Consider the following 19409-nt stretch of genomic DNA (forward strand, 5'->3'; position numbering starts at 1 on the left):
GTACACAGAGATCATGGTGGACCCACAGCTACAAAGATAGTGGTCTCCTGGGGTGGATGGGTACACAGAGATCATGGTGGACCCATAGTCCCAAAGCTAGTGGTCTACTGGGGTGAATGGGTACACAGGGATCATGGTGGACCCATAGTCACAAAGATAGTGGTCTACTGGGGTGGATGGGTACACAGGGATCATGGTGGACCCATAGTCACAAAGCTAGTGGTGTACTAGGGTGGATGGGTACACATGGATCATGGTGGACCCATAGTCACAAAGCTAATTGTCTACTGGGGTGATGGGTACACAGAGATCTTGTTGGACCCATAGCCACAAAGGTATTGGTCTGCTGAGGTGGATGGGTACACAGGGATCATGGTGGACCCATAGTCACAAAGCTAGTGGTCTACTGTGGTGGATGGGTACACAGAGATCATGGTGGACCCATAGTCACAAAGCTAGTGGTCTACTGGGGTGGATGGGTACACAGAGATCATGGTGGACCCACAGCTACAAAGATAGTGGTCTCCTGGGGTGGATGGGTACATAGAGATCATGGTGGACCCATAGTCCCAAAGCTAGTGGTCTACTGGGTGGATGGTTACACAGAGATCATGGTGGACCCCATAGCCACAAAGATAGTGGTCTACTGGGGTGGATGGGTACACAGAGATCATGGTGGACCCCATAGCCACAAAGACAGTGGTCTACTTGGGTGGATGGGTACAAAGGGATCATTGTGGACCCATAGTCACTAAGCTAGTTGTCTACTGGGGTGGATGGGTACACAGGGATCATGGTGGACCCATAGCCACAAAGCTAGTGGTCTACTGGGGTGGATTGGTACACAGGGATCATGTTGGACTCATAGTCACAAACTAGTGGTCTACTGGGGTGGATGGGTACACAGGGATCATGGTGGACCCATAGTCACAAAGATAGTGGTCTACTGAGGTGGATGGGTACACAGGGATCATGGTGGACCCATAGTCACAAAGCTAGTGGTCTACTGGGGTGGATGGGTACACAGAGATCATGGTGGTCCCACAGCCACAAAGATAGTGGTCTCCTGGGGTGAATGTGTAGACAAAGATCATGGTGGACCCATAGTCACAAAGCTAGTGGTCTACTGGGTGGATGGTTACACAGAGATCATGGTGGACCCCATAGCCACAAAGATAGTGGTCTACTGGGGTGGATGGGTACACAGAGATCATGGTGGACCCCATAGCCACAAAGACAGTGGTCTACTTGGGTGGATGGGTACAAAGGGATCATTGTGGACCCATAGTCACTAAGCTAGTTGTCTACTGGGGTGGATGGGTACACAGGGATCATGGTGGACCCATAGCCACAAAGCTAGTGGTCTACTGGGGTGAATGGGTACACAGGGATCATGGTGGACCCATAGTCACAAAGATAGTGGTCTACTGGGGTGGATGGGTACACAGAGATCATGGTGGACCCATAGTCACAAAGCTAGTGGTCTACTGGGGTGGATGGGTACACAAGTATAATGGTGGACCCATAGCCACAAAGCTAGTGGTCTACTGAGGTGGATGGGTACACAGGGATCATGGTGGACCCATAGTCACAAAGCTAGTGGTCCACTGTGGTGGATGGGTACACAGAGATCATGGTGGACCCATAGCTACAAAGCTAATGGTCTACTGGGGTGGATGGGCACACAGGGATCATGGTGGACCCATAGCCACAAAGATAATGGTCTACTGGGGTGGATGGGTACACAGGGATCATGGTGGACCCATAGTCACAAAGATAGTGGTCTACTGGGGTGGATGGGTACACAGAGATCATGGTGGACCCATAGTCACAAAGCTAGTGGTCTACTGGGGTGGATGGGTACACAAGTATAATGGTGGACCCATAGCCACAAAGATAGTGGTCTACTGAGGTGGATGGGTACACAGGGATCATGGTGGACCCATAGTCACAAAGCTAGTGGTCTACTGGGGTGGATGGGTATACAGAGATCATGGTGGACCCATGGTAACAAAGATAATGGTCTCCTGGGGTGGATGGGTACACAGGGATCATGGTGGACCCATAGACACAAAGCTAGTGGTCTACTGGGGTCGATGGGTACACAGAGATCACGGGGGACCCATAGCCACAAAGATAGTGGTCTACTGGGGTGGATGGGTACACAGAGATCATGGTGTACCAATAACCACAAAGATAGTGGTCTACTGGGGTGGATGGGTACACAGGGATCATGGTGGACCCATAGTCACAAAGCTAGTGGTCTACTGGGGTGGATGGGTACACAGGGATTATGGTGGACCCATAGTTACAAAGCTAGTGGTCTACTGGGGTGGATGGGTACACAGAGATCATGGTGGACCCACAGCCACCAATATAGTGGTCTTCTGGTGTGGATGGATACACAGGGATGATGGTGGACCCACAGCCACAAATATAGTGGTCTACTGGGGTAGATGGGTACACAGAGATCATGGTGGACCCATAGTCACAAAAATAGTGGTCTACTCGGGTGGATGGGTACACAAGGATCATGGTGGACCCCATAGCCACAAAGCTAGTGGGCTCCAGAGGTGGACTGGCAGACACTAATGTTTCATAGATCCAAATGGGCCCATTCTTAGGCGCAAAAACACTCCTCAGAACTGATCAAACCAGTGTAACTGTCCACTACGTAACTTTAAAAAGACCCAAATAAATGCACGTGATGAAGGCTGTAGAATGATAAATGAGTTATGGAGGGTTGAGAGAGGGAAACAGGGAACGTTTCCCATCTTTCCATTCTAACTAATGCTCAGTGTAAAATGTGGCATCCGTGGGTGTAAACGTTAGGGTTATATAATACAGCTGTACTCACCTCCTTGGTACCAAAGACTTAATACAGCTCAAATATATAGCAGGAAGGATATTTCAGAACAAGTTTTAGCCTGGGATTCCTGGTCATCATTCATTATACCAGGGGTAGGGAACCTATGGCTCGGGAGCCAGATATGGCTCCTTTGTTGGCTGCGTCTGGCCCTCAGACAGATCTTTAATACATAGTGATGGCTGCTGTGTGTCTCTTAGTCTGATCACTGGACACAGGCTGCACTGTTACCGCTGCCTACATCCTTTGCACAACCCAGGTGCCATCGCCGCCATCGTTTAAGCTTGGGTCAAAGAGAAGAGTGTGGGAGCGATGGTGAGCTGGCAGCAGGGAGTGCTAGTAAGTGAATATTCTTTTTTTTTTTTGCTGTGACTACCTGTCTACTGGGGGGTCATGTGCTGTGGCTACCTATCTACTGGGAGTATGCACGGTGGCTATCTATCTAATGGGAGGCATGTCTACTGGGGGTATGTGCTGTGACTACCTATACACTGGGGACATGTGCTGTGGCTACCTATATACAGGGGGCATGTGCTGTGGCTACCTATCTACTTGGGGGCATGTGCTGTGGCTACCTAACTACTGGGAGTATGCGAGTACCGGCGCAAACGCGCTGGCCAGCCAGGTCCGGAAACCGGAAAGTGGTGAGCGGAGAGGGGCACGGGTGGGGCACGGGTGTGCCTGCGATCCAAGATGTAGATCGCAGATGCACCACTGACACTGAGACTACCTATCTACTGGGGTCATTTGCCTATGGTACGGCTCTTACGGAATAATATTTTAAAATATGCGGCGTTCATGGCTCTATCAGCCAAAAAGCTTCCTGACCTCTGCATTATACCCTAGAAATAACTCCTAGCAGCCTCCAAGTTGTCTACAACTGTGGCTTTAGTGTCCGTAACAATTTTGAGTCTGGGGTTGATGTGAAGTGGGCCAATCCGACCCTCTTTCTGACACAGTAGGTAGACCCCCGCCCCCTCTCATACCTTACCACAGATCAGACTCCACTTCCTAGATAGATATTGATTTAGAAGAGTCTTACTGTTTATGAGGTTTCTTCATCCTCCCTATGTAGGGGTGACCGTGAAGCTGTGAAAAGAATTGCCTATGAATTTGTGGAGACTAAGGCCAAAGAAGGGGTGGTCTATGTGGAGGTCCGCTACAATCCTCACCTCTTCGCCAACAGCAAGGTGGATCCTCTCCAGTTTGGGCAGAAAGAGTAAGTATTTCTAAAACATTGAGTACCCTCAGTGTCTCCTGGCCTACAGGACAATCATAGAGAGAAGTTGTCTTCTGGGCTCCTTCTAGCTCTGACTGTAGGACCAGGAACCTTCCACTGTAATGTAAAAGAGCTCTAGAACGGTATTGTTACTGTTACATTTCTGCTTGCATCTAGGGAGTGGGCGAGATACTCTCTCTAGAGCTCTAGACTTCAAAATTATTTTTATATTGCTGGTTGTGGGAATATGAGGCTTCTTCACACCTGCATCTTCTCCATGGATAGCCAATCATACCAGTGCTGGATCCTTGATGCCATCCATAGTCTGTATCTGTATCCATAGTCAGTGGATGTGTCCATGGTATTTACATGTGCGAATGAAGTTATCTGTGTAGACATGAAAAAAACAAAATGGAATGCGCCAGTAAGACCATGTCAGTCAGGTGGACATTACTTCAGAACACAAGGGCGAACTGCACTCACCTACATCCTGCTCAAAAGAGGATAACTTGTTTAAAGGACAAAATAGAGATGAATAAGAGAGTGAGGCGTCATAGTAAATGAGGAAAAAGGAAAACTATATTGTAGACATCCATATAAAAGTACCAATCTGAGTCTGTGTTTAGACTTCTCTTAGGTTTTAGCAGGGTCGGCTCTAGGTTTCAGTAGGCCCCTTGGCGACAGAGCCTTAGAATGCCCCTTTGCAGTGAACTCATGTGGCGGCATTAAAAATCAAGAAACTAAAATAGCAGCTCTGGGCCCCAGCACTTGCCCGGGTATGCCTAGTGCTGCCGCTGGCCCTGGGTTCTAGCTCGTAAAATCAAATCCATGGACCATACCATTATACAGAACTTAGACTAGTGATGGAAAATGAAGAAGATGGATGTAGAGAGGAACCTGGTGGTAAACTCCTGGCAAGGTCGGGGCTGGGGACTTATGAGCAGGTGTCTTCAATCAGGGACCTTGATAAGGGATGTTTACTTTTACATAAAACTTATAATAGAATGTGAATAAAGTTCAGTTTGAATGTTTGATGTTAAAGGGGAGATCTGACTCCAGATGAAGTGGTGCAACTCATCAACCAAGGGCTAAAACAAGGGGAGAAGGATTTCCATATCAAGGTCAGGTCCATCCTCTGCTGTCTGCGACATCTGCCTGGTAAGAAGTGCAACACCCCTGCCAATGCATGGGATAGGTAGGTGTTGCAAAGTGTCATTAGCTACCTGGTGAGATTGATCACCTCATTAGGTCTTTAACCAATGATATGCTCTGTCATTACTGTAAGTGCAACACCCTCGCCGATGCAATGGCGAAGGAGTGCTTGCGAATAAGCCCCATAGCATGTCACCACATCACACAGGGGACATTGCAGTGGTTAATCCTGCCTGGCAAGGCAGAAGTTAATCTGTGTATGATGTAAGAGTCTAGTATCCAATGATCTGTGTTACATCCTGTCTCTGTGAGCTGAGAGGTAATTGGAGGAGCAGCCACCACCTGACCAAGGGGAGATAATAAAACCCCTGGCCAAGAATATTCTAGAGAGCAGTTAGCTGAGCAGTAGCTCAGAAGCAGACTGGAGTCTCTCCAGTACAGACTCTTCGGAGTCTGTACAGCTAGCACACCAGACCAGAGCAGGAAGAGCCTAGCCCCTGCCTGAAGTGGAGCTAATAGCTAGGTAGTGAGGAAAGGGGTATCATCCTACCTTCAAGGGTGGTACCTGAAGATATCCAGGATCAAGCTGAAGCATCCTTCCAGGACACAGCTACCTCCCATCCTGCCATTGCATCCAGGCTGGTGATCTACATCCTGTGGCTCACTCCAAATACCTCTCCAGTACTCCACCATCTTGTTAAAGGCACGTTGCTGATGTTCCTGTCGGTTCCCAATAAAAGAACTGTAAGTTGTTTCTGTTCAACCTCTGCCTCCGTCTGGTCCCTGCTACTACAGCTGCCATCATCACAGGCACCCTGTCCACCACACAGAGACTCATCCTCTAGACACCAAAGGGTTGCCCCAGGGAGATCCGCTATAGCAGCCTCTCCCTCATCATTTCTTGCCAACACCACCCTGCTGGAGACCTGCCAGGCTGTAGGACAGCCCTCCGGTTCCCCATACCAAGCACCGTGACAATAGCGTGCCTAGGCCGCAACCGCCAGCCACTCAGGTACTGCGGGCCCCAGCTGATTCCAGGCCCCGAGAAAAGGCTAGGCCCCGGTGGGGGATGTTGCAAGTGGTGTCATGAACAGGATATATACTTCTGTGCCTTATTCTGGCACTAAAGACTTTCCTTTATTAAAAGACTGTGCTGCCTAACCCTGCTGCCATCCGGGTTTAGGCCCAAGTGATTGTGTGTTTCTGGATTGAACTCTGTTAATGCTGCCACGCGCTGTCGAGCACCGCTCCAGCACTCAAGAGGTTAATCCTTGCAAGAACTGTGTCAGCTCTGCTACATCCGGCGCTGCCGCGCCTGAAGAATTTACCTCAGAAACTGTGGCGCAGCAAGTAATTCCAGCCCGCCAAAACCTTCACTGGCGGGAAACCCAGACAACACACCAAGCTCCACCCATGCGCGAAGGGCGCGAACCCCGCCTCCTGTGGCGCAGGAAAAATTAGAGCCCGCCACAGCTCTTGGCGGGAAGGACTTGGACTCCTCCCTCTGGCGCGAAGCGGACTTCCTGCTCCGCCTCAACGAAACGCCAGAACTCGTGCGGATCTTGGACAGTGAGGTCAGCATCATGTGGGGTCCTCCGCCATTCCCTTCTGTGGAGCGTCCCGAGTTTTTCGAAGTGTTGGAGACCATGGTGGTGGTCTCTGCGCAGCCGGTTCGGAGGCCCTTTGCTGGGCACCGGCTGCATCGAGGACTGACCCGAGCATTCGTCACCAGGAGGTATGTCCAGACGGTGACGTAGTACCAATTACCACCCGGGCGGTTCCTCGTGCCTCTCCCGGTTACCATGCCGGTACCGCGGGCCCACGTGAAGGCGCCACGTGGGGAGGCCCCGACTCCTGTTGAGCCAGCGCCTGGGCCTACTGCTGCCGTGCCACCTGCTCCGAGGCCTACTGTCCCTGCTGCTCGGCCTGCTCGCCCTGCTGTGACGGTTCCTGATCCTCCGGCTGCTCCTGCTCCTGTTCCGGCACCTGCCCGACCACCACGGAGATCCGAGCCTGCACCGGAGCCACGAGCCCCAGCACCGGCACCTCCGCAGCCTCGAGGCCGAGGTGAGGCCGTTTGCCAGAGACTCCGAGACACTGTCTCGGAGCAGCGACGCTAGGAGAAGGAGGCCCAACGCTACATGGCCGGCCGGTCTGCAGCTGGAGCCTGGGTAGAAAAGAACCGCACCACCGGCATGGTCCGGTTCTTCGACAAGCAACGTGGCTATGGCTTCGCCACCCAGGACTACACCGGACGGGAGGTATTTATTCCCCGCCGGTCTGTCAAGAGGCCTGACTTGCCAGAGAGCCTGCACAATCTGAAGCCAGGAGAGTGCATCGAGTTCTCCCTACAGGAGGGGCCCCGAGGACCATGGGCGGCTGGTGTGATCCGGATCCCGGACTCCGATGAGGATCGCTATCCACCGTACGACGAGCTGTATGAGGACGACGAGTGGCCGGAATCCCCGAACACTTCTTCTTCCTCGGCTGCGAGTCCCCGGGCGGTGACCCACGTGAATGCTCCATCCACGGTAATTGTGAGTACGGGTCCCATTGCCATCCATGGGCCGGGCATGATCCAGGGCGCCACCCCCACCGTCTCCCCTGCCGGGAGCATTGCCAGGTCCCGCGACTCTTCTGTGGGAGATGACATCCCGGCTAGTGAACCTTGTCCGGAGGTTCCAACGAGGCCCACTTCTCCGCTTGCCGGTTACCAGTGGGGTGATGACCCGGCCCCAGAAGAACCGGAGCTGGAAGGAGCCGCGGCGCTGCCGCAGGTTCCTATTTATGTCTTTCTGGACCCCTCCGTGGTCCCTGGCTCAGTTGAGCCCCCGGCTGGAACAGCCGACACCCCGGGCGACAGCGCTCCTCCCCCTGAAGGTCCGGAGGATGTTGCTGCACCTGCAGTACCCGCTACTGCCACCGGGTGTCCCCAGCCGGCACCTACTCCCGCTGAGGATGCACAGGATTCCCTACTGACTTTGGATCCTGTCCCTGCTGAACCCAGCGAAGGTGCATCTGACTAACCCCTGAAGGGCTGTAGCCCTCTCCAGGTACTATGTCCATTGTAAATATTTATTTCTGTCCTTATCCCAAAGAGCCAGAAACTGTCCTGAGACTCTTACCCTTATTTATCTCAGTCCAGAGATTTTCCACTGTCATGTGCTATGAGAGCACCCCTTCCTCTGCCACAGCAGAGATTCTTTTCAAAGGACTCTGTCCCTCTACCCATAGAGGAGACCCTTTGCTTCTTAGTGCACTTTTCCCCACCTCAAGGGCTGTACCCAGAAGATGGACTTTGTCATTAAAGACCTTCTGTGAGACTTTTGCCAACTCCAAGGAAAAGTTGCCATGTAATTTATTATCATTTTGCACTTAATGCCTTCCTTCTAGGTATGGACATTCTGCATGCACTTTTATGCCTTTTCCTTTCTAGGTAAAGAGACATTTTATCCTGCTACCCTGAGTAGCCTACCTCTGTAACGTTTGTAACGTTCAAGATGTGTACCCATTGGGCTCCTAAGCCAATGAGAATTTACCAAAATGTTTGCACACTGTCATATATGCCAGTAGTCTGCATTAACCCTTTCATAGGCTTTACAGGTTGTAGTGTGGCTGTGTCGGACCGTCTTTTTGTGTAAAACACTGACCGCTACCTTATCCCCCAAACCGAGGTTTGCACATGGGGGTAGTCCGTAAACTGCGGGTCCTTAGGGGACCGGGGGTGTTACAGAGATAGCACCTGGATGCCACTCATACTATGGGTAAGGATGTCAGTCAGGAGGTACTCGTGTCGCATATGCTAACGCAATGCAGATATACACACTATATAATTGCCGCCAGGGAAGAAGTGTTGATATAACAAATATACAGGCCTTGGTGCAAGGAGTGGATTACAGGACATGACACCACACCTTTCCTACTGTACAGTTCGGTTTAATGGCGTCAGCGACCAACTGTCAAGCACTTACATGTTTTTGTCTTAGTCCGACACCAACCCAGGTGCCTGTCTCCAGGACCATGGGCGGTTTGTCCCTACACCTCACATAGCCTGCACTTCCCCGAAGTGCCCGTATCCACCTTTTCGCCCCAATCCGTAGTCGAGCCGAGGGCAGCTCTTTCAATTGCCCCGGGGGTATGCAACACCCTCGCCGATGCAATGGCGAATAAGCCCCATAGCATGTCACCACATCACACAGGGGACATTGCAGTGGTTAATCCTGCCTGGCAAGGCAGAAGTTAATCTGTGTATGATGTAAGAGTCTAGTATCCAATGATCTGTGTTACATCCTGTCTCTGTGAGCTGAGAGGTAATTGGAGGAGCAGCCACCACCTGACCAAGGGGAGATAATAAAACCCCTGGCCAGGAATGTTCTAGAGAGCAGTTAGCTGAGCAGTAGCTCAGAAGCAGACTGGAGTCTCTCCAGTACAGACTCTTCGGAGTCTGTACAGCTAGCACACCAGACCAGAGCAGGAAGAGCCTAGCCCCTGCCTGAAGTGGAGCTAATAGCTAGGTAGTGAGGAAAGGGGTATCATCCTACCTTCAAGGGTGGTACCTGAAGATATCCAGGATCAAGCTGAAGCATCCTTCCAGGACACAGCTACCTCCCATCCTGCCATTGCATCCAGGCTGGTGATCTACATCCTGTGGCTCACTCCAAATACCTCTCCAGTACTCCACCATCTTGTTAAAGGCACGTTGCTGATGTTCCTGTCGGTTCCCAATAAAAGAACTGTAAGTTGTTTCTGTTCAACCTCTGCCTCCGTCTGGTCCCTGCTACTACAGCTGCCATCATCACAGGCACCCTGTCCACCACACAGAGACTCATCCTCTAGACACCAAAGGGTTGCCCCAGGGAGATCCGCTATAGCAGCCTCTCCCTCATCATTTCTTGCCAACACCACCCTGCTGGAGACCTGCCAGGCTGTAGGACAGCCCTCCGGTTCCCCATACCAAGCACCGTGACAATAGCGTGCCTAGGCCGCAACCGCCAGCCACTCAGGTACTGCGGGCCCCAGCTGATTCCAGGCCCCGAGAAAAGGCTAGGCCCCGGTGGGGGATGTTGCAAGTGGTGTCATGAACAGGATATATACTTCTGTGCCTTATTCTGGCACTAAAGACTTTCCTTTATTAAAAGACTGTGCTGCCTAACCCTGCTGCCATCCGGGTTTAGGCCCAAGTGATTGTGTGTTTCTGGATTGAACTCTGTTAATGCTGCCACGCGCTGTCGAGCACCGCTCCAGCACTCAAGAGGTTAATCCTTGCAAGAACTGTGTCAGCTCTGCTACATCCGGCGCTGCCGCGCCTGAAGAATTTACCTCAGAAACTGTGGCGCAGCAAGTAATTCCAGCCCGCCAAAACCTTCACTGGCGGGAAACCCAGACAACACACCAAGCTCCACCCATGCGCGAAGGGCGCGAACCCCGCCTCCTGTGGCGCAGGAAAAATTAGAGCCCGCCACAGCTCTTGGCGGGAAGGACTTGGACTCCTCCCTCTGGCGCGAAGCGGACTTCCTGCTCCGCCTCAACGAAACGCCAGAACTCGTGCGGATCTTGGACAGTGAGGTCAGCATCATGTGGGGTCCTCCGCCATTCCCTTCTGTGGAGCGTCCCGAGTTTTTCGAAGTGTTGGAGACCATGGTGGTGGTCTCTGCGCAGCCGGTTCGGAGGCCCTTTGCTGGGCACCGGCTGCATCGAGGACTGACCCGAGCATTCGTCACCAGGAGGTATGTCCAGACGGTGACGTAGTACCAATTACCACCCGGGCGGTTCCTCGTGCCTCTCCCGGTTACCATGCCGGTACCGCGGGCCCACGTGAAGGCGCCACGTGGGGAGGCCCCGACTCCTGTTGAGCCAGCGCCTGGGCCTACTGCTGCCGTGCCACCTGCTCCGAGGCCTACTGTCCCTGCTGCTCGGCCTGCTCGCCCTGCTGTGACGGTTCCTGATCCTCCGGCTGCTCCTGCTCCTGTTCCGGCACCTGCCCGACCACCACGGAGATCCGAGCCTGCACCGGAGCCACGAGCCCCAGCACCGGCACCTCCGCAGCCTCGAGGCCGAGGTGAGGCCGTTTGCCAGAGACTCCGAGACACTGTCTCGGAGCAGCGACGCTAGGAGAAGGAGGCCCAACGCTACATGGCCGGCCGGTCTGCAGCTGGAGCCTGGGTAGAAAAGAACCGCACCACCGGCATGGTCCGGTTCTTCGACAAGCAACGTGGCTATGGCTTCGCCACCCAGGACTACACCGGACGGGAGGTATTTATTCCCCGCCGGTCTGTCAAGAGGCCTGACTTGCCAGAGAGCCTGCACAATCTGAAGCCAGGAGAGTGCATCGAGTTCTCCCTACAGGAGGGGCCCCGAGGACCATGGGCGGCTGGTGTGATCCGGATCCCGGACTCCGATGAGGATCGCTATCCACCGTACGACGAGCTGTATGAGGACGACGAGTGGCCGGAATCCCCGAACACTTCTTCTTCCTCGGCTGCGAGTCCCCGGGCGGTGACCCACGTGAATGCTCCATCCACGGTAATTGTGAGTACGGGTCCCATTGCCATCCATGGGCCGGGCATGATCCAGGGCGCCACCCCCACCGTCTCCCCTGCCGGGAGCATTGCCAGGTCCCGCGACTCTTCTGTGGGAGATGACATCCCGGCTAGTGAACCTTGTCCGGAGGTTCCAACGAGGCCCACTTCTCCGCTTGCCGGTTACCAGTGGGGTGATGACCCGGCCCCAGAAGAACCGGAGCTGGAAGGAGCCGCGGCGCTGCCGCAGGTTCCTATTTATGTCTTTCTGGACCCCTCCGTGGTCCCTGGCTCAGTTGAGCCCCCGGCTGGAACAGCCGACACCCCGGGCGACAGCGCTCCTCCCCCTGAAGGTCCGGAGGATGTTGCTGCACCTGCAGTACCCGCTACTGCCACCGGGTGTCCCCAGCCGGCACCTACTCCCGCTGAGGATGCACAGGATTCCCTACTGACTTTGGATCCTGTCCCTGCTGAACCCAGCGAAGGTGCATCTGACTAACCCCTGAAGGGCTGTAGCCCTCTCCAGGTACTATGTCCATTGTAAATATTTATTTCTGTCCTTATCCCAAAGAGCCAGAAACTGTCCTGAGACTCTTACCCTTATTTATCTCAGTCCAGAGATTTTCCACTGTCATGTGCTATGAGAGCACCCCTTCCTCTGCCACAGCAGAGATTCTTTTCAAAGGACTCTGTCCCTCTACCCATAGAGGAGACCCTTTGCTTCTTAGTGCACTTTTCCCCACCTCAAGGGCTGTACCCAGAAGATGGACTTTGTCATTAAAGACCTTCTGTGAGACTTTTGCCAACTCCAAGGAAAAGTTGCCATGTAATTTATTATCATTTTGCACTTAATGCCTTCCTTCTAGGTATGGACATTCTGCATGCACTTTTATGCCTTTTCCTTTCTAGGTAAAGAGACATTTTATCCTGCTACCCTGAGTAGCCTACCTCTGTAACGTTTGTAACGTTCAAGATGTGTACCCATTGGGCTCCTAAGCCAATGAGAATTTACCAAAATGTTTGCACACTGTCATATATGCCAGTAGTCTGCATTAACCCTTTCATAGGCTTTACAGGTTGTAGTGTGGCTGTGTCGGACCGTCTTTTTGTGTAAAACACTGACCGCTACCTTATCCCCCAAACCGAGGTTTGCACATGGGGGTAGTCCGTAAACTGCGGGTCCTTAGGGGACCGGGGGTGTTACAGAGATAGCACCTGGATGCCACTCATACTATGGGTAAGGATGTCAGTCAGGAGGTACTCGTGTCGCATATGCTAACGCAATGCAGATATACACACTATATAATTGCCGCCAGGGAAGAAGTGTTGATATAACAAATATACAGGCCTTGGTGCAAGGAGTGGATTACAGGACATGACACCACACCTTTCCTACTGTACAGTTCGGTTTAATGGCGTCAGCGACCAACTGTCAAGCACTTACATGTTTTTGTCTTAGTCCGACACCAACCCAGGTGCCTGTCTCCAGGACCATGGGCGGTTTGTCCCTACACCTCACATAGCCTGCACTTCCCCGAAGTGCCCGTATCCACCTTTTCGCCCCAATCCGTAGTCGAGCCGAGGGCAGCTCTTTCAATTGCCCCGGGGGTATGCAACACCCTCGCCGATGCAATGGCGAATAAGCCCCATAGCATGTCACCACATCACACAGGGGACATTGCAGTGGTTAATCCTGCCTGGCAAGGCAGAAGTTAATCTGTGTATGATGTAAGAGTCTAGTATCTAATGATCTGTGTTACATCCTGTCTCTGTGAGCTGAGAGGTAATTGGAGGAGCAGCCACCACCTGACCAAGGGGAGATAATAAAACCCCTGGCCAAGAATATTCTAGAGAGCAGTTAGCTGAGCAGTAGCTCAGAAGCAGACTGGAGTCTCTCCAGTACAGACTCTTCGGAGTCTGTACAGCTAGCACACCAGACCAGAGCAGGAAGAGCCTAGCCCCTGCCTGAAGTGGAGCTAATAGCTAGGTAGTGAGGAAAGGGGTATCATCATACCTTCAAGGGTGGTACCTGAAGATATCCAGGATCAAGCTGAAGCATCCTTCCAGGACACAGCTACCTCCCAGCCTGCCATTGCATCCAGGCTGGTGATCTACATCCTGTGGCTCACTCCAAATACCTCTCCAGTACTCCACCATCTTGTTAAAGGCACGTTGCTGATGTTCCTGTCGGTTCCCAATAAAAGAACTGTAAGTTGTTTCTGTTCAACCTCTGCCTCCGTCTGGTCCCTGCTACTACAGCTGCCATCATCACAGGCACCCTGTCCACCACACAGAGACTCACCCTCTAGACACCAAAGGGTTGCCCCAGGGAGATCCGCTATAGCAGCCTCTCCCTCATCATTTCTTGCCAACACCACCCTGATGGAGACCTGCCAGGCTGTAGGACAGCCCTCCGGTTCCCCATACCAAGCACCGTGACAATAGCGTGCCTAGGCCGCAACCGCCAGCCACTCAGGTACTGCGGGCCCCGGCTGACTCCAGGCCCCGAGAAAAGGCTAGGCCCCGGTGGGGGATGTTGCATAAGGAAGGAGTAAGCTGGCTGGACAAAGTGCTCTATGCCTCACAAGGGGAGTTTATAAAACCCCTTTTTATGGGAGCACATGGCAAGCTGCCCTGACACCAGAAGAGAGGTCTACATCAGGACTTCAGCCCAGCTAGAAAATACCTTACCAGGCTGTGAGCAACCACCTTCCTGCAGACCTGCTCCAATCAGCACCCTCTAACCCCCTGAAGTCTGCTGATGTTTAAGGCCATTGCCTGCTGTTTGCTTAATAAAGAACTGTAAGTTATTCTTCACCAACGTGCCTCAGAGTGATGCCTGGATTAGGCTGTTTACCACCACGGGCTCCCCATTCTTTATCTCCAGGGATCCTATCTATACATCAGGGAAGCCCCAGAGAGAAACCTATACCCTCAGCCTCTCCCTCCATTTTCTTGCACCACCGCTTGCTGGAGACCTGCCAGGACAATGTCTCCGTTCCTGATACCAAGCCCGTGATCATCACTGGCCACAAGGTCGCCCTGCCAGCCACTCCAGTAGTCAGGACCCCGGCTTCCTCCAGCCACCAGAAAAAAGTCAGGCCACAGGGGGGGGATGTGGCAGAATTATTTCCCAATATAAATGGTCAGTCACTTATGATTAACCCACCACGTGTCCACCAGAGAGACATTTCTACAATGGAGGAGCTGAGTCCAGGAGAGGTCCGAGAGCCACCATTTTTATCACCTGCTCTTAAGCACTTATGGAAAAGTTGTAGGATGGAAGCCGGATCTTCATTTGGGACATAAAAGCCCACAGAGACGACAGGACTATTTTTCCTTTCATTTTGTCTTGTTCTCATTTGTTACCTGTAAATTTGTGGATTACTAAAAAATTATTCTTGCTTTGACACTGAAACAGAATTATTATATTCCTCGGTGCCTCATGCCATTTATCTAAGTGTGCCAATCCCACTAGCTGTGTCTTGCCATTAGCTGTGCCTCGTGCCATTAGCTGTGCCTCGTGCTACTAGCTGTGCCTCGTGCTACTAGCTGTGCCTCGTGCCTTGCCATTAGCTGTGCCTTATGCTACTAGCTGTGCCTCGTGCTACTAGCTGTGCCTCGTGCCTTGCCATTAGCTGTGCCTTATGCTACTAGCTGTGCCTCGTGCCATTAGCTGTGCCTTATGCTACTAGCTGTGCCTCGTGCCTTGCCATTAGCTGTGCCTTATGCTACTAGCTGTGCCTCGTGCTACTAGCTGTGCCTTATGCTACTAGCTGTGCCTCGTGCCATTAGCTGTGCCTTATGCTACTAGCTGTGCCTCGTGCCTTGCCATTAGCTGTGCCTTATGCTACTAGCTGTGCCTCGTGCTACTAGCTGTGCCTTATGCTACTAGCTGTGCCTCGTGCCATTAGCTGTGCCTTATGCTACTAGCTGTGCCTCGTGCTACTAGCTGTGCCTCGTGCTACTAGCTGTGCCTCGTGCCTTGCCATTAGCTGTGCCTTATGCTACTAGCTGTGCCTCGTGCTACTAGCTGTGCCTTATGCTACTAGCTGTGCCTCGTGCTACTAGCTGTGACGCGTGCCTTGCCATTAGCTGTGCCTTATGCTACTAGCTGTGCCTCGTGCTACTAGCTGTGCCTCGTGCCTTGCCATTAGCTGTGCCTTATGCTACTAGCTGTGCCTTATGCTACTAGCTGTGCCTCGTGCCTTGCCATTAGCTGTGCCTTGTGCCTTGCCATTAGCTGTGCCGCGTGCCTTGCCATTAGCTGTGCCTTATGCTACTAGCTGTGCCTTGTGCCTTGCCATTAGCTGTGCCGCGTGCTACTAGCTGTGCCTCGTGCATTGCCAGTAGCTGTGCCTCGTGCCTTGCCATTAGCTGTGCCTCGTGCTACTAGCTGTGCCTTATGCTACTAGCTGTGCCTCGTGCTACTAGCTGTGCCGCGTGCCTTGCCATTAGCTGTGCCTTATGCTACTAGCTGTGCCTTATGCTACTAGCTGTGCCTCGTGCCTTGCCATTAGCTGTGCCTTGTGCCTTGCCATTAGCTGTGCCGCGTGCCTTGCCATTAGCTGTGCCTTATGCTACTAGCTGTGCCTTGTGCCTTGCAATTAGCTGTGCCTCGTGCTACTAGCTGTGCCTCGTGCATTGCCAGTAGCTGTGCCTCGTGCCTTGCCATTAGCTGTGCCGCGTGCCTTGCCATTAGTTGTGCCGCGTGCCATTAGCTGTGCCTTATGCTACTAGCTGTGCCTCGTGCCTTGCCATTAGCTGTGCCGCGTGCCTTGCCATTAGCTGTGCCTTATGCTACTAGCTGTGCCTTATGCTACTAGCTGTGCCGCGTGCCTTGCCATTAGCTGTGCCGCGTGCCATTAGCTGTGCCTTATGCTACTAGCTGTGCCTCGTGCCTTGCCATTAGCTGTGCCTCGTGCTACTAGCTGTGCCTTGTGCATTGCCAGTAGCTGTGCCTCATGCCATTAGCTGTGCCTCGTGCCATTAGCTGTGCCTCGTGCCTTGCCATTAGCTGTGCCTTATGCTACTAGCTGTGCCTTATGCTACTAGCTGTGCCTCGTGCCTTGCCATTAGCTGTGCCTTATGCTACTAGCTGTGCCTCGTGCCTTGCCATTAGCTGTGCCGCGTGCCTTGCCATTAGCTGTGCCTTATGCTACTAGCTGTGCCTTATGCTACTAGCTGTGCCGCGTGCCTTGCCATTAGCTGTGCCGCGTGCCATTAGCTGTGCCTTATGCTACTAGCTGTGCCTCGTGCCTTGCCATTAGCTGTGCCTCGTGCTACTAGCTGTGCCTTGTGCATTGCCAGTAGCTGTGCCTCATGCCATTAGCTGTGCCTCGTGCCATTAGCTGTGCCTCGTGCCTTGCCATTAGCTGTGCCTTATGCTACTAGCTGTGCCTTATGCTACTAGCTGTGCCTCGTGCCTTGCCATTAGCTGTGCCGCGTGCCTTGCCATTAGCTGTGCCTTATGCTACTAGCTGTGCCTTATGCTACTAGCTGTGCCTCGTGCCTTGCCATTAGCTGTGCCGCGTGCCTTGCCATTAGCTGTGCCTTATGCTACTAGTTGTGCCTTATGCTACTAGCTGTGCCTCGTGCCTTGCCATTAGCTGTGCCGCGTGCCTTGCCATTAGCTGTGCCGCGTGCCTTGCCATTAGCTGTGCCTTATGCTACTAGCTGTGCCTTATGCTACTAGCTGTGCCTCGTGCCTTGCCATTAGCTGTGCCTTGTGCATTGCCAGTAGCTGTGCCTCATGCCATTAGCTGTGCCTCGTGCCATTAGCTGTGCCTCGTGCCTTGCCATTAGCTGTGCCTTATGCTACTAGCTGTGCCTTATGCTACTAGCTGTGCCTCGTGCCTTGCCATTAGCTGTGCCGCGTGCCTTGCCATTAGCTGTGCCTTATGCTACTAGCTGTGCCTCGTGCCTTGCCATTAGCTGTGCCGCGTGCCTTGCCATTAGCTGTGCCTTATGCTACTAGCTGTGCCTTATGCTACTAGCTGTGCCTCGTGCCTTGCCATTAGCTGTGCCGCGTGCCTTGGCATTAGCTGTGCCTTATACTACTAGCTGTGCCTTATGCTACTAGCTGTGCCGCGTGCCTTGCCATTAGCTGTGCCGCGTGCCTTGCCATTAGCTGTGCCGCGTGCCTTGCCATTAGCTGTGCCTTATGCTACTAGCTGTGCCTTATGCTACTAGCTGTGCCTCGTGCCTTGCCATTAGCTGTGCCTTATGCTACTAGCTGTGCCTTATGCTACTAGCTGTGCCTCGTGCCCTGCCATTAGCTGTGCCGCGTGCCTTGTCGTTAGCTGTGCCGCGTGCCATTAGCTGTGCCCCTATGCTCCGGGTAGGTGGGTTACAGATGAGGGTCTCTCCTTTCTCTACTTCCATCAGGGTGGTCTTCGGAGATTGTGGAGCTCTGTAAGAGGTATCAGGGGGACACTGTGGTAGCCATCGACCTGGCTGGAGATGAAGGGTTAAAGAGTGAAACCTCCCTGGGACACCTACAAGCGTATGAGGTAAGTACCATTTCTAGTGACCCCCAGCATGGATCTGTGATAGGGATTTTTTATGCAGGGCCCCAACAGCCCTCTTGACTTTTGTAAGGCGAGTCCTAATTAACCCTTTGAGGGAGGATGCGATCGCTGCCGGCAGCGAGATGACAGACTGAAAGACACAGTCCGGTCTTCCGATGCACTCAAATCAAAACTGTTTATTGCAAAAAACCCCAGCTGTATTTTAATACAGAGAAATCAGCATTTTGGGTGTTGTATGAAAGGAGATAAGTCACTTCGATTCTATTGGACATCAGCACATTCTGGGAAAAAAGTGAATTAATTGTGCTCAGTTCTCAGAGACCTTGTACACAGATATTGTTTATACTAATTAGAAGATAAGTGACTCCAGAATTACAATATAATCAAGGACAGACTGGCTTCTCATTAAATGACAGGCCAACAAACAGGTTACATAAAATGAAGTTTGAATCATGACATTAACTTGACAATGGTCAGGGAACATGGCCGCTGTATCTAAGATGGCGGACAGTAGTCAAGATGGCGTCCGAAACCAGTGCGATCTCCTTAACAATCTGCCTCCCCTCCATTTCCCTACTATTAACCTTTCCTTCTTCTTCTGTAGGAGGCCGTAAGAAGTGGAATCCACAGGACAGTCCATGCAGGGGAGGCCGGGCCGGCCTCTGTGGTGAGAGAGGTGAGGACCCTGCACCAGGCCATGTGTGTGGGGGGTACACCGAACTGTTTAAGGGAGGTTCCCTTAGACTGGGGGCTGACGTTATGAGATGCAAAGGGGTAAACGTTTGGCTACTATTGTACTTAACAGGGTTGGCGATCTTTGCCTTTAAGATGTGTTCTCCCCCCTCCCCTGTTACCTCATAATGTTCTCCCCTCAGGACATGGGGTATATATGGCAGATGACTCAAGGATAAATCCCTCTTTTAGGCGACACTCAAGCTGTCTCTCTCCAGAAGCAGGCAGTGTGTGAGCTGTCTCTCTCCTGGAGTCGGGCAGTGTGTGAGCCGTCTCTCTCCTGGAGTCGGGCAGTGTGTGAGCTCTCTCTCTCCAGAAGCAGGCATTGTGTGAGCCGTCTCTCTCCTGGAGTCGGGCAGTGTGTGAGCTCTCTCTCTCCTGGAGTCGGGCAT

At 52.7% G+C, this 19409-nt stretch overlaps 1 protein-coding gene across 1 annotated transcript in view; it reads left to right on the forward strand.

Annotated features, from left to right (window-relative positions):
* Positions 1-19409, forward strand: part of LOC140106987 (adenosine deaminase-like) — a 59712-nt gene that overhangs the window by 17583 nt on the left and 22720 nt on the right. The window contains exons 4-7 of the mRNA XM_072131577.1: positions 3942-4085; positions 5128-5243; positions 18143-18267; positions 18890-18961. Coding sequence (XP_071987678.1) covers positions 3942-4085; positions 5128-5243; positions 18143-18267; positions 18890-18961 — 457 coding nt within the window. The remainder of the gene's footprint in view (positions 1-3941; positions 4086-5127; positions 5244-18142; positions 18268-18889; positions 18962-19409) is intronic.

Source organism: Engystomops pustulosus, unplaced genomic scaffold, assembly GCF_040894005.1.
Source record: "Engystomops pustulosus unplaced genomic scaffold, aEngPut4.maternal MAT_SCAFFOLD_94, whole genome shotgun sequence".
Classification (NCBI taxonomy): Eukaryota; Metazoa; Chordata; class Amphibia; order Anura; family Leptodactylidae; genus Engystomops; species Engystomops pustulosus.